Here is a 15000-nt window from a genome sequence, read left to right as displayed (position 1 = left end):
ATATATATATATATATATATATATATATATAAGTATCAATCCACTATTAAGGTGACCACTGTGAAATGCACCAATTGGAGGACCAAGCATATGTCTTGTTCAAATTGATTAAACTGTTCAATCTTTGTTCAAATGAGTATAGTTTGATTCCCTACAATGATTTATGAACACAATTCTGATGCTTGATGATCACAATGGTATATAGAAAATTACTCGGTCCCCCTAATGTTTTACTAAGTGTTTCTGTAGCTTTAAGGAGACATTTGGTAAAAACATGTTTTTAGGGAGACCACATTAAAAAACCCTTTTAGGGAGCCCAGTATATGTTTATATATGTGTATACCTAAGAGTGCATTTTCAAGTGAGCTACCACCAAATTGTCTAAAATAAAGTAAGTCCTTAAGATTAAGAGCTTCATGGCCATAGTGTCGAAGCTTATCCCAGTGTGCGTAGAGTGAAGTGGCCGAGCAACGCATTTACTAACTCCTGGGAAGGTCCATCCCTCAGAAGGGGCGCTCAGGGAAATAACCTGGGACTCAAACACGGCAAAAAATATTCCCAGTTGCTCCGTGCGCCATTGTTTTTGCAGTCCCCGACCCCTTTAGAAACCTGACGACCCAGGTTAAGATCAGAGATAGAAGGGACCAGGCAGAGGAGTTTATTTGTTGTTGTTGTATACCACTGAATGGACTTGGTTTGTTTTGTTTTGTTTGTAAGGGTTTTACGGCGCTTGCAACACATTAAGGTCATATCAGCGCCAGTAAAAAGGAAGAAAATGGGATAGTAAAAAGTTCTGGAACTACAATTAGAGCACCCAAGAAAAAGTAAGGCAAAGGGGATTTGTTTCAAATAGGAAACAGTAGATTCCAAGAGCCCACTATCAAAGTACTTAGTTTGAGATCACCTAAACGTCTCATTCAGACACAAGCACAGGTCCCAACAAAGAGGGATACACTCAAATGTTTACAAAGCATAAATAATATGTAAACAAAACAATAAAGAGCATAACAGACAGATGATTTACAAGGGAAAAATATAATCTCCCAAAACTCGAACTATACATTTGACTGTTTCCCTCCCAGCCAGGTCCTGGACAAAACCAAGTAATCCCATCCCATCCCGAGACAAAGACAGAAAACAAGTTGGAAAACAGACATAGGGGATAGAAGACGCAACGAGTACGTCCCTGCCCATTATGGGAAGTCGGGAACCCCACCCAGTGAGTGAATGGAGTTGGATGGATAGGACAGCAGATCTGATGGACACAATGAACGGCTTCAATCAACATCTCATTCACTTTAACTTGCACAATGCTTGCTTTGGTTTCGTGGTAGACAGTTCGTCTGACGCCCGAGTTGCCAGGGTTCGAATCCATATTTGTGGCGATGCAGAGTCATTGTAAAAGTCTCATTTACAGTCTCACTTGTGTTAATTGGAGTACGTTACTGAATTGTAACAACGTTGTTCGTGTCCATATAAATCTACTACCAGCTGCACGTTGAGCTCATTGTGGGTTTTATGATACATCAAGCTCGTGTAAAATTACATTTACATTTGACCGAAAAATGATACATAACGATAGAAGTCTACAAATCATATTGCAGGTTTATTTCAGTTCCAAAAGCCATCACAAACATTCATCCACTGTATCACATAAGTCTTTGGTCACCAAATAAAAGCATGAAGTTTGCTATGTGTACAGTGCAACATAAAAGGATAGAAACAGTTTTACTGATAAAACCCTCAAATGATAACAAACCAATATGTTGTTGCTGGTAAGTTGCTTAATTGCATGTGTTAAAAAGCATAAACTGTGAAGCAAAAGTGTTGAAAATCGTTTGAATAAAGTTTAATGCAAAAAAAATAATTCTTAAGCACTTTATGCCGTTCTAAGCTGTCGTTGCTGCATTTTTTTTCATTATTAATTATTATTATTCTGATTAAGGATGAGGGATAAAGAAAGAATGAAATTAAATGCACAGAGGTGTCATTTCTTGACAGTCACCTCTAAAGATTGCAACTCTTAAAACTATCATAAAAAGAATAGTGAAATTTTACATTAGGTATCTAGAAAATGCTGAACATAAAGCTACATTGGCCAATTAAGTTAGGGTTAGTAGAAAGACTTTTTATTCTGCCATATCTGATTCTTTCAGATAGTTCTACATAGCTGCCAACTTTTCAAAAATAAAATAAGGAACGCTCATTTTGCCCGGGATGAGGGGCGATGTGTGCCGAAGCCCCCCCCCCCCCCCCTTCATCGAATCGCAACATATAAAAGTCAGCCTTTTTAATTACTATTACTAACACTAACAAGTTTGAGATGACAGAGGCTAGTCCAAATGTTGCTCAATTATCGGGTTTAGTACCAGCACATTTGAATCGTTAAAATGACACTTTCCACAATGATTGTTGTTTTGTTTTTAAGGGTTTTACGGCGCTTGCAACACATTTAGGTTATATCAGCGCCAGTAAAAAGGAAGAAAATTGGATAGTAAAAAGTTCTAGAATTACAGTTGAAGCATCCAAGAGAAAGTAAGACATAGGGGAACTGGGAACAAATAGGGATCAGATGTAGATTCCAAGAGCGTATCACCAATGTACTAAGTTTGAGATCACCTATAAGTCTTATCCGGACACAAGAACAAAATCCAACAAAGAGGAACACACTCAAATGCTTACATTATACATTAAAAAATAACAAATATAGTAATAATACATAACAGAGAGATGATTTACAAGGAAAAAAATATCATCTCCCAAAACAATAAATATGCATTTGACTGCTTCCCTCCCAGCTAGGACTCCGGCGAGGGCCAGGAAAAAAACAAGTAATCTCATTCCAAGACAAAGACTGAAAGCATGTTGGAAAACAGATATAAGGGGATAGAAGACACAGTGTGTACCTCCCTGCCCGCTATGGGAGCTTTCCACAATGAGATCAAAATTCAGAACGGACAATATAAAGAAAGAATTCAACTGCCTCAACTTTGATAAGGACCAATACACAAGAAGCACGATTGTAAAATAAATGAAATAACTTAAGATGGTTAGAAATGCATAACTACCAACCTGGTACATCACTTGAGAGGGCGTTTTGGGGTAAAAATTAGGTGAGTTCAGATAAAAAGTAGACGATTGCATATATGTTTTCTTTCATGCAACATAATGGTCTTTAAGTAGTATACTATAATAGTAGTTATAGTAAAATGCACCTCTAAATATTAGAGAATTCCTACTTCTTTACTTTTACAAGATAAACACACCTAAAAATGGAGTATACTTATTTTTCTTGAACCTAAACCGTTACAAAAGCTTGCTTGAAAAAAAAAAATTAAAATCAGATGAAGATGTTTTTAAAGGGATTAAATTTATATATTTCATAAATTAATAAAGGGAAATAATCATTGTCATCTTTAATCAATATAAGCAATTGATTTTCTTATTGAATACCTTCCAATCAAAAAGGTGGATTTAATTTTATTCTTAATTAAAATAATATTTGTAACAAATAGTGAAAGTATCAATACTGTCTTAGAATATTCAAAGTATATCGAGGCTAACATCCATATCCTATGCAAATCTCCAATACATTATGAAAGGTTTGAGTAAAATACAGGCGTCATATAAACGAATGGAACTTTTTTAATTGTTGAAAATCATTTATGTTAGAGGCATAATTCAAATTAAAGAGCTACACAAATGGAGATTATGCTGTCACTGGACACCAATAATAATGATAATAATAATAACAACAATAGTAGTAGTAGTAATAGTAATAATAATGGATCAATAATAATAATTCATTAGGCTCACATGGCTTTTTTACCACAAATTAGTCAAAAATTACAAAATACGGATTTTGAACTAAAAATAAGCACTTACGGACTCAGGAAGTCAAATACGGAACAAATCCGTTTTTAACAGAACGGTTGGCAGCTATGGTTCTACAAAGCATTTGTCTCTCAAGCTGAGCAAATGAATGTTCATATAATATAAAAAAGGATATTGCAATGATGAACAGATTGTACTATATAAAGATAAAACGTTTTTGTAAACCCCCAAAATATGTCAATAACACTATACAATACAATGAATGTAATACAAATCAAATTCATGATTGTCATTACACCGATTGAAACGCTCTTTCCCTTCTATATTTATTTCTTTCATTAAAAATCTTTGTCTTCACCAAACTAATTAGTGTACCTTCAGGGATTCCTTTTTGTGAAAATACCCTGTGGTGTTTTAAGAACAGAATAATTTCAGACTTTCTAGGTAATGATCCCCTTGAACCATGTGCTGAAACATCTTCGACAAAGTTTTTAAAATATGACTTGACTCTATCTGTATCCTCATCTGACCATGACATGTATCTCCGATTTTTGCTTGAATTCCTCTTGGGTTCAGTTTGTTTTGAAGAACACGTAAGCTGATTTGGCACTCCTGCTTCACCATCAAATATTTCTTCTTGATTTGCAGCTGTTACTATGGATGTTCCAAAATTTGCATTTGAGTCTCTATTCACTACAGAGTCATTTGTTTCAATGTTACAATTTCCTTCCCCAGTGACCGATGCTGAGTTATCAATTTGACCCAAAAAATGACCAACTTCTGTTATTTCTCGTATTGCAAGTGGACACTGATAAATGTTTTGATTGATTGATTCACTGTGTCCCATATGTCGATAGAAGACATCTCTCTCGTGTTGTGGGACATCAAGTAAGGCAAATAATGTCGAAGCTCGGTGCCTGAATTTATCAGCTATTAACAACTGGGGTTTCTCTAAATCCTTTACTAAGGAAGTGACATATTTGATGGCAATGTAACCACTTACATGATCTTTGGATATTCCTGTATTTGGAAAAAGAAATGGGTTGTCTGAAATATCAACAGCTTTACGCTCCTGTGCAAGTTTCCTTAAAGGCTGAATTGTGTCATTGGGTATCAACACAGGGACCAACATCTTGCTTCCCTTTCCAGACTGATAGGCCAGCTTATACTTCTCAAGTAACGCTTTTTCCAGAGGATCAGTGACATGTTGTACAAGCTGGGGATCAACCCATACACCTGAATCTGCATCATTCCAGTCTTTTAACAACATCCTTGCGGGTTCTCCGCCTCTCCTCGCATTAAACATTGTAAGCCTAGCTACGATGACATTGCGAAGCCTAACAAACATATGTGAATCAAATAATTGATAATCATCCTCACAAATACGGACCATCTCTTCAGTAATAAATTGCCGTAGCTTCTTTATATCATTCTCTAATGGCATCTCTTTGGGTTTTCTCAAATTTGTTCTCTTTGCTTCACATTGAACTCTGGCTGTAAAAAAAATACTATCCCAATTATAATCCAGGACAGCTTTGAACAAATCTATCTCTGCGGATTCTTCCATTTTGTTTTGCATTATATATTCCCCTTTTAAGAAATTAATTAACTTTTTCAATATAAATCCAATTGAAAGCTTCAAGCCTGCTTTCAATGTCCCATCCTCTTTCAAAGTCATTTCAGAAATGGTTTGCGATATTTCATTAAAGTTACAACGCTTCACCACGTCCTCTCCAGAGAAAGAAGGTTGATTCGTTCTCTTCCTAGTTTTTAAAATCAAATTTCCTAAGATGCGTAAATCACTCATTATAACTTTTCTCTCCTTCTTTGAACTTTTACTCCACAATTTTGTTCCTAACAATACTATAGCTTTGTCTGATCGACACAAATTTCCCACTTCATCATTCCGAAATTTGTCAAGAATATTCTCCTTTATTTCTTTACTTGCATTGGGACCACGGGATAAAATTTTACAACCCCAGTACACAGAGCATGCTCAGTACTACATTTCTTTTTGTGTTCATAAACCCTTCGTCCAGAGTAAAACCCCTTACAGCCAGCACACATAACAACTTCATGTGACCCTTGTGCTCTCTCACGCATAACTATTGAATTGTTTCTAGTGTTTGAATAAAAAAATGCCCTTTTTCTTGAGATAATCCATTGTTCTATCCCTTTCCTTTACAGGCTGTTTCATGGCCTCTGTAACTTCTGTCTCATCTTTGTGTTTCCTCATCAAATGCCTTGAGAGTTTTGTTTGCAACTGTCCACAGTATGGACAGGGTCTCCTTGGCTTTTTGTATTTCTCTGGAAAAAAAAAGAAGAAAATAAAGCACATCATGCTATGAACTATGAAAATAAATCAATAGACAGATCATATGCACATCAGCTACATGACAGCGATAGAGAGGAATAGCATTCCAAATATTTAAGGCCTGGACAAGTAACTGTCATAATTCCTTCTTGTTATATACTTTTCTACCATCTATTCCTTTGGAAGAGGTATGTTAGATTTGTGGAGACCTCTGCCACATAACAAATCCAGTGAAAAGACGCCATATTTTTGTTTTGAAATAGAAATAAATAGATCAATCCACCCACTTCACTGGGTTCAGGGTTCCCTCTTCATTATAATCAAAATATGAACATAAATCGGAATAGTAACACATTGAAGTCTCATCTGAATACATAGATTGTCCTTTGTTGTTTCAGCGAAAAATCAGACAGAATGTCAAAAGAATTTTAGGTTTTTCCCCAACCACCCCTTGGAGGTATCAGTATCAGCGGAATGGTAAGCGTCATGTTTTTTACGTTGAGCAACAAAATTTACTCCAAATGCTTCACTCGACCCAGGCGGAAAAGCAATCAAGAATAGACCCAAGTCCTATCCAAAGACTAACATTTCATTTAAGTTTATTGTAGGCCCTTGGCCAATCGACAAAATTCAATTCACATAAATTATTTACAACAATCAGAAATTAATTATATCAATAATAGTAATAGAATGCAATGAAGGCAATATCATAATAATAATAATAATAATAATAATAATAATAATAATAATAATAATAATAATAATAATAATAATAATAATAATAATAATAATAATAATAATAATAATAACAGTAGCGGCTATAAGTAACAATTAATATAGTAACAAAAGTAATAATAGACTATAGTTCATAGTCATAACAATGACTTTCTTTGTCATTGAGGGAGTGAGAAAACATCACCGGCTGGCAGAACAAACAGCCGACATCAATCAAACGTCCTCCAGACCGGTTGAGCATCGGCTTCATTAATTCCTTAAAGACTTCCCCCAACTGCCTGAACGATGCTGATGCCCAGACAACTTAATCCTGATTTATATTTTGTGGGAATGAAATATGACATGTATATGCCGGAAATATTTCAATAACAAACACACTGTTCAGATAGAAAATATTTGAGTCTTGCCTTTGTTAATTGATACAGGTAAGTTAGGAAAATAAATGCTAGTAAAAACGATCAGCAAGTTCGTGAACACTGCTTCTCAACTCGAACATATGTTTTCATCAAATCTACACACATCATGTTGTGAGCTGAATTTTAATGATCTCAGTTGTCATTGAAAGGAAACCCAAGAATTTTAGAATAAAGAAAAATATTGAACCTGGAAGTCAAAAGGGTTTGTAGCACAGCAGGCATTATCAAAGTATAATTTTAGTACCGACAAATTAAAAAGAAAATGTGCTTTTCTTTAAATGCTCCCAATCATCATATACTGTTTAGGTTGCAAGATTAATAAAAATGTTATCTACTCTGATTCTCGTTAAGTTTCCAGCTGGTCTGTGAAAAAAAGCCTTAAGCATCATAGAAATACAAAGAAACAGTTTTAATATATAGATGGGTTGTAACAAAAAAACCATTTTAACACTTACAATACAAGCAATTTAAGTCTATTACAGACAAAAAAAAACCCCAATAAAATAAACATGAACATTTTTATGGCTGGTTTCACTGATATCACTCACACATTGGGGTTTCAGATTCTAAGATGTCCACCCTATCAAATTTGGATTTGTGCTTGTTATGTAAATGGTAGCGTATTTTGCGACGCAGCACTGCCAAAACAGAAAAAAAATGCAATAACACAAATGCAGCACCATGGAGGGGGTGGAAGTTTTCTTTTAAAAGGAATGGGTAAATTAAAATTGATCCCACAAATATCAAAGGAGAAGAATGACAAAAAATGACTCACCATTGCACGTAACACGTTGGTTTGCAAGTGTATAGCATTCGGGTTGAACCTGGGTCCCAGACTGGCAACGAGGTTCAGTCTGTGATAGTTGTGGATGAGGCTCTGACTGAGTTGGGGAATGAGCACTAGGTTCCAAAGACAATGATGTACTCAGCATTGGGTACCTCACAGAGTACGTAGAGGAATCAGACTCGGAGTCAGCAACAAAATCGTCACCCTGTATATTTTGTGGAAAAGATGACAGATCAATCAATTTATTCATGTTGACAATAAACATGAAGAGCCATTGTTTAATAATCCAACTAAACAATTAGCTGGTTAATAATGCAAGTATAATAAAAAAGAGTTGAGAAAGGCAGACATATTGTCTAAGTATTTAATATGTTCAACTGTGCTTGGATAAATATAGATACACCAACCAGGGTTTCAGTAAACCGTTTTTAACCAACTCTTTAAATCCTACACCAGGACCAACAACTACAAAACAATTTTTTATATCACTACGATTCTGGACATATAAACGGTTGTCATTGCAACAATATGAACTTCCTAACCTTGCAACTGCAATATAGTTAACAAAAAAAGTTGATAAACATTACGATGCAAGAGAAGTTGGACAAAATGCGAGATCAAAAGTATAATCCCAACAGAAGCTATTTTAATTTTTCCTGGAAACGCATCATTTTCACATTTTGTCAAATAAAAAAACAAACGACTTCAAATGTGAATGGCTCATCAATGAATATCACTTCAAAATATAACGAGGAAGGTTTAAAATAGTGTTATTGTTGGCGAAGTCCACTGCAAAGAAAAATTTTTAACAACAAAAAACTAGGAGATCTCACTGGTGTAAAACAGTGTTGTCCTTGTCCTGAAATATTGTATTGCGCCTAACAGACTGCAGGTCTCATCTTTTGTGGCAAATGTGTTTTGTCCACCACAAAATATGTTGATGTGAAGCATTTTGAGCATGGTGCCAACTGTGGATAAACGCTATACAAATGTTATGATTTTATTTTAATGTACATACTTACCACAAATGAATCATGTGATATGGAACTTTGTTCTGCATCACTTTCAGGCTCTGAGTTGGAGTCTATATAGAAAATAAAAACAACAAAAAAAAAGCTGAAGACTATCATGTGCAAGTTTTTCTCTAAACTCTTAAACAAAAAATCATGCCATCTTGTGCTGTAAAAGGATTTTTTAAAAATTATTTACCTTATGACTATTGTCCTTTGGAAAAAAAAAAGAAAATTAAGTCCGAAACCTTCTGGCTATTTTCTTTTAAATTTCAAGAACGTCAGAGTTGGCAAGGGAGGACGGAAATATAATTCCAGAAACCAATCTGTCTATAATCATATCCATATGATAGTTTTTCGTTCAAGATTCAGGTACAGTCCACTTAGGATAATCGCAATACCTTGGGATCATCGAAAATGTTGGGATTAACCGAAATTCAGTTTCCTGTCCACTATTTCAACATTTTACACATTTATTGTCAACTCAAACCAGTAAATAATATTCTTAGTCCACCACATACAGAGCAATTTGATTGAAACAAAAACCATATGGCAGCCCCGTGTAGATTTGTCAACCAAAAGCAGCTATGAAGCAAGCCGATATCTTATTCAGATTGGAAGAAGTTTCAATCTTTTTTCTCAACAATTCAACATTTGTCAGAGTTAAAGAGATTAGCCTTAATGAGAGACAATAAGCTCTCACCAAACTCGTTGGTCACAATGCACAGTTGTTAATCCTAAAACAAAGGATATCGCTCAGTCTCTCTTTATAACTGTCATTTATAACCTGTTGTCAAGATTATGACCAGCCCCACCCCTCTTCTATTTAATGGCCACCGATGACGTCACAAACCCATACTGCAGAGCCCCGCCCTCTTTCGACTCTAACAGAGTGGTGACACACTACTGTAGCATTAAATCCTGCTCACTCTCGATTCTTCAACCTGTCACGATTTCATCCATGATGAAATTTAATCATGATATACTGTTTGATTTCTTGAATTTACCACTTTTTAAAAAACCGAAGTTTGTTGCAATTAACCAGTGACTTTTATATAGAATTATTTCCATTGCTTAGGAAATATTGTGATTAACCGAAAGTTGCGATTAAACGAGTTGCAATTATCCGGAGTGGACTGTAATAGTATTACACATCATGACTCAAAAAAAAAAAAAAAAAAGCAAACTATGTGTACCTAAATGTTATTCATTTCCTCATCAAATTACATTCTTACCATTAACATCATAGATCACATCAAAAGGGTTGTCTGGATTGACAGCAAGACATTTTTCAGGATTTTTAAAGCTCAAATCTCTCTGATCTGAAGTTACAAAAGAAATAGCATATTCTCAACATTAAACTATGATTTTGTGATGGCTGTGATATGGCATACTGTATGCATAAAGCAAGATGCAAAGACAGGTTTAAGTTTAAATTATTTTATATTCTTTTCAAAAATCCATTCTAGTTTTGCCAAAATAAAATAAACACGAGAAGTGTTGAGTTGGATAAAGCTAAAACTAAAAGTAGTAGTGGTAGTAGTAGTAGTAGTAGTAGTAGTAGTAAACGACAGATCTTACTCACTAGTGTGAATCTACAGTCTACAGAAGTTCCCGAATTATCTGACTCCACTTCCAAATGACTGACTGACAAGTGACAATCATCAATCGGTGTGTGTGTGATTGTGATGTCTACCCTATTGAAAATCTTAAATCAACAGTGATGTAATAAGAATGGCCAATAACTTACCATTTAAATTATCTCGGTGTCTCTTCAATGATGCCTCCAGCATCAATTTACCCCACGATGCCATAGACGTCTAGTTTGGAACTCAGCAAGTGACGAAAAAATACTTGCGGCTATAGAGAGGACGTCCGTCGGCCACTCTCTCCGCAAGTCAGTTGTTATCAGATAATCATTGGTTCTTGAAAAATATAGAAACACAGCGGTTCATTTAAAAAGACTCTTTTGTAGATCAAGATATAATGTTAGGTATTGCACTTTAAAATCTCTTCAGACATAGAACGGGTCAACTTGACGTCTAGACCAAATCATTTCGAAGATCGATATGGCAACAGCAACGCCTGGAATGGAGGATTTAAATGCGGCATCTGACGATTCTACTGCTATGACAGAAGATGCTCCATTTCACGACGTCGAGATGGCTTCAACTGGCATCAGGCATCAACATGCTACTCAATAATGGGTTTGATGAAGCGTTTGACTAAGAATTAAAGCTGATAACTGATAACCACCTACCTACTACTGACTTGCGGAGTGAGTGAGTGCCGAGTGCCTCTTTATGCGCGAAATTGACTAAACATACGTTTCACGAAAAAAAGAGTTACTATGTTTGCTTGTCTCTTGTCACCAAGATAAGAATCCGGACCAAGATTCGATAAATCTGTTTCTAAAAATAGATTATAATTCGTATATCTTGTTCATTCCTCAGTTCATCAACTTTCACACAATTTTATATTAGGTTTTCATTACTATAAAAATCCATATAATGCTCTAGAATTTTAGAGAAAATTTCGGAAAGATATATTGCCTCACTATTGAAATATATCGATGAAAACACTGGTACCCCTATTGTACTTTTTTCAGGCGGTCACCTTATTGACCAACGTGAAAATTTAGGCATAACTCTTCTTACTGTGGTGTTTAACAAATAACTTCAATACTATGATTTACAATTATATATCCTTGACGGTTGGGTTGACAACTTTAAACTAAAAATAGAAAAGTGAATGTGCTAGAGGTCAAATCAATAGGGGGACCGGATTTTGGTCTCCCTATTGGTAAAGTACTGTAAAATGAACTAATAGGGGTACCAAAAGTCTCCCTATCCGGTATTAATACATATATATATATATATATATATATATATATATATATATATATATATATATATATATATATATATATATATATATACGTATATATAGATAAACCTGGTTAACCTGTTAACTATCGTACTCTGGAAAAACACAGTTAAAAATTTGGCCAGAAAACTCCTCCTTAATATATCGATCGATTTAAATGATCCTCATCTTGGAAAAAAAAAAAAAAAAACAAAAAAAAAAAAAAAACAACCCAAAAACTCTCAAACCTGAGACTTAAGGAAGACTTCGCGAGGTCCCAAATTTGAGGATTTTTTTTTTTTCTAAGATAAGGGTCATTTAAACGCATTAATTTTCGGAGGACGAGTTTTCTGGCCAAATTTGTGAATACGGCATTTTTGCCAGATTACAGGAGTTAATTGGTTCTCAAGCGAAATCAAATTTTGGCGGGATGATTTTTTTAAATTTATAAATTGTTTTGGTTATTTTTTTTCAAAGCCAAAGTTGATGAAGCTGGGGAGAAGAGCAACAGAGGGCAGCGTGGCTCAGCGGCACGGTGTTTGCTTCGTACCCAGACGGTACCGAGTTCAACTACCTAGACCTAGCCTGCCTCGTTGTGTGGCCTTGAGAAAGTCACCTCGCCCTAGCTCACTTTGCGTCGCTGCAATGCGGCTGACGCCTGGGTTATTCTAGTCTTCCCTAAAGAAAAATTTCCCCTTGGGGATATGAATAAAGGGAAATTATTATTTTGTTTCATAATTTTATTACTAGTGTTGCCTATTTTGACTTCAACATCAAAGCGCCGTGTAATAATAATGATAATAATTTATGTTTTTTTTTTTAATCTGATTTTACATGAGAGCTAAATTTGTATTCATCGTAATAAAGCAGAATTGTGGATATACGTTTGCTTGTGTTTGTTCGGTGTTTGTTTATTTGTGTATGTGTGTTTAGTGCACATATGGATGTGTGTGTGTGTGTGTGTGTGTGTGTGTGTGTGGGGGGGGAGGGGTTGAGTTAGGATTATGTGACAGCAGCATTGATGAGTTTACATAGGGAGTTCATTAGCCTTTGTCATATCCCCCCCCCCCCCTCCTCTCCCCCATCCCGTTCTATCCAATATATAAAAATCACATTGTGGCGGAGGGGTTGTTTTTGTTTTTTATTTATATACACAAAGCCAATGCACTGAAACCGGGTTAGGTCGAGATTTATCATTTTTCTGACCTCCTTTAGTAGCGGGGAATGGGTGGGGGGGGGGGGTCTCATTGACTTAGCGGAAAGTATTTTCAGAGCCTAACTGCAAAAGAATAGCAGAATGAGCATTTCAAATGGTCGAAACGTCGGTGGACAAAGTTTTTCGACATTTGAAAAAGTCATTCAGGAAAAGTGTGGAACCGGGATGAGCTTCATGACCTCCCATAGTGGGCGGGGAGGTACTTAGTGGGCAGGGAGGTACTTAGTGGGCAGGGAGGTACATAGTGGGCAGGGATGTACTTAGTGGGCAGGGATGTACTTAGTGGGCAGGGATGTACTTAGTGGGCAGGGATGTACTTAGTGGGCAGGGATGTACTTAGTGGGCAGGGATGTACTTAGTGGCCAGGGATGTACTTAGTGGGCAGGGATGTACTTAGTGGGCAGGGATGTACTTAGTGGGCAGGGATGTACTTAGTGGGCAGGGATGTACTTAGTAGGCAGGGATGTACTTAGTGGGCAGGGATGTACTTAGTGGGCAGGGATGTACTCAGTGGGCAGGATGTACTTAGTGGGCAGGGAGGTACATAGTGGGCAGGGATGTACTTAGTGGGCAGGGAGGTACTTAGTGGGCAGGAAGGTACTTAGTGGGCAGGGAGGTACTTAGTGGGCAGGGAGGTACATAGTGGGCAGGGATGTACTTAGGGCAGGATGTACTTAGTGGGCAGGGTGGTACTTAGGCAGGGAGGCACTTACTGTGTCTTTTATCCCCCTGTAGCTGTTTTCGGCTTTGCGGTCCTAATGTTCCCATAGTGGGCAGGGGGGTACATACTGTGTCTTATATCCCCTTATATCTGTTTTCCAACATGATTTCTGTCTTTGTCTTGAAATGAGATTACTTGGTTTTGTCCTGGTCCTGGCCAGATGCCCTGGCTGAGATGGAAACAGTCGAATGTATAGTGAGTTTTGGGAGATGATATTTTTTTCATTGTAAATCATCTCTCTGTTATGCACTGTATTATGCTTTCTTTATATTATATATGATTTGTAAAACATTTGAGTGTATTCCTCTTAGCGAGAACCTGTGCTTGTGACTGGATGAGACTTTTAGTGATCTCAAACTAAGTACTTTGATAGAGTGCTTTTGGAATCTACACCTGTTTCTTATTTGAACCAATTCCCCTTTGTCTTACCTTTTCTTGGATGCTTTATTGTAATTCTAGAACTTTTTACTATCCCATTTTCTTCCTTTTTACTGGCGCTGATATGACCTTAATGTGTTGCAAGCGCCGTAAAACCCTTAAAAACATAAAACAAACAAACATGGTCCTAATGTGGCATGACACTCGATTTCGGATCGGAAGGTCCTGGGTTCGCATAGCTGAGTCTGAAAAGGCTCTTTCCTCACATTCTCTCACCGTACTCAGTTGTAAAACTATGAGTACCTGGCTGTTAACAGCGTTGTTTCTTCTCTTATTGTAATATCGCCTAACAGGCGTCATGTCCCGTCCTACATGTAAAGTGTTACTGTTGGTCAGGGACCATTGTAAAGCACTTTGAGCACGTTTAGTGGATATTGCGTTATATAAAAGCTCTAGTTATATATATATATATTTTTTTTTTTTATTAAGAGCATGATTGGGGTGAGATTATATATATACATGTGTGTGTGTGTGTGTGTGTGTGTGTTTGTGTGTATGTTATTATGGGACAGCGTGGCTCAGCGGTATGGTCTTTGCTTCGTACCTGAAAGGTACTGAGTTCGACTACCCGCCGCGTTGTGTGGCCTTGAGCAAGTCACCTAGCCTTAGCTTACTTTGCGGCGCTGCACTGCGGCTGACGCCTGGGTTATTCCAGTCTTCCCTT

General features: G+C 36.5%; 2 protein-coding genes across 2 annotated transcripts in view; one reads left to right on the top strand and one right to left on the bottom strand.

Annotated features, from left to right (window-relative positions):
• LOC144956652 (uncharacterized) overlaps positions 1–15000 on the top strand; it is a 118317-nt gene that overhangs the window by 21488 nt on the left and 81829 nt on the right. The window lies entirely within an intron of this gene.
• On the bottom strand, positions 5826–11347 carry LOC144957072 (uncharacterized). Its single transcript, XM_078888038.1, has 5 exons — positions 10847–11347; positions 10332–10418; positions 9109–9170; positions 8075–8264; positions 5826–6141 (listed from the first exon to the last, which is right to left on the bottom strand). The coding sequence occupies exons 1-5, from the start codon at positions 10908–10910 to the stop codon at positions 5954–5956; spliced, it is 591 nt and encodes a 196-aa protein (XP_078744164.1). The 5' UTR covers positions 10911–11347; the 3' UTR covers positions 5826–5953.

The sequence above is a fragment of the Berghia stephanieae genome, chromosome 11 (assembly GCF_034508935.2).
Source record: "Berghia stephanieae isolate SIO BIC M18660-M18661 chromosome 11, UCSD_Bste_1.3, whole genome shotgun sequence".
NCBI lineage: Eukaryota > Metazoa > Mollusca > Gastropoda > Nudibranchia > Aeolidiidae > Berghia > Berghia stephanieae.
Note: the sequence above shows the minus strand (reverse complement) of the source record. Positions and strands in the feature narration are given on the sequence as shown.

Bases quoted from the DNA above. Each gene is read 5' to 3' on its own strand.
- LOC144957072 (XM_078888038.1), bottom strand. From the start codon at position 10,910: ATGGCATCGTGGGGTAAATTGATGCTGGAGGCATCATTGAAGAGACAC. The intron at 9,171-10,331 runs GTAAGAATGTAA...TTTTCTATATAG, and splicing joins TGTGATCTATGATGTTAATG to ACTCCAACTCAGAGCCTGAA. The intron at 6,142-8,074 runs GTGAGTCATTTT...TTTTTTTTCCAG, and splicing joins CCAACGTGTTACGTGCAATG to AGAAATACAAAAAGCCAAGG.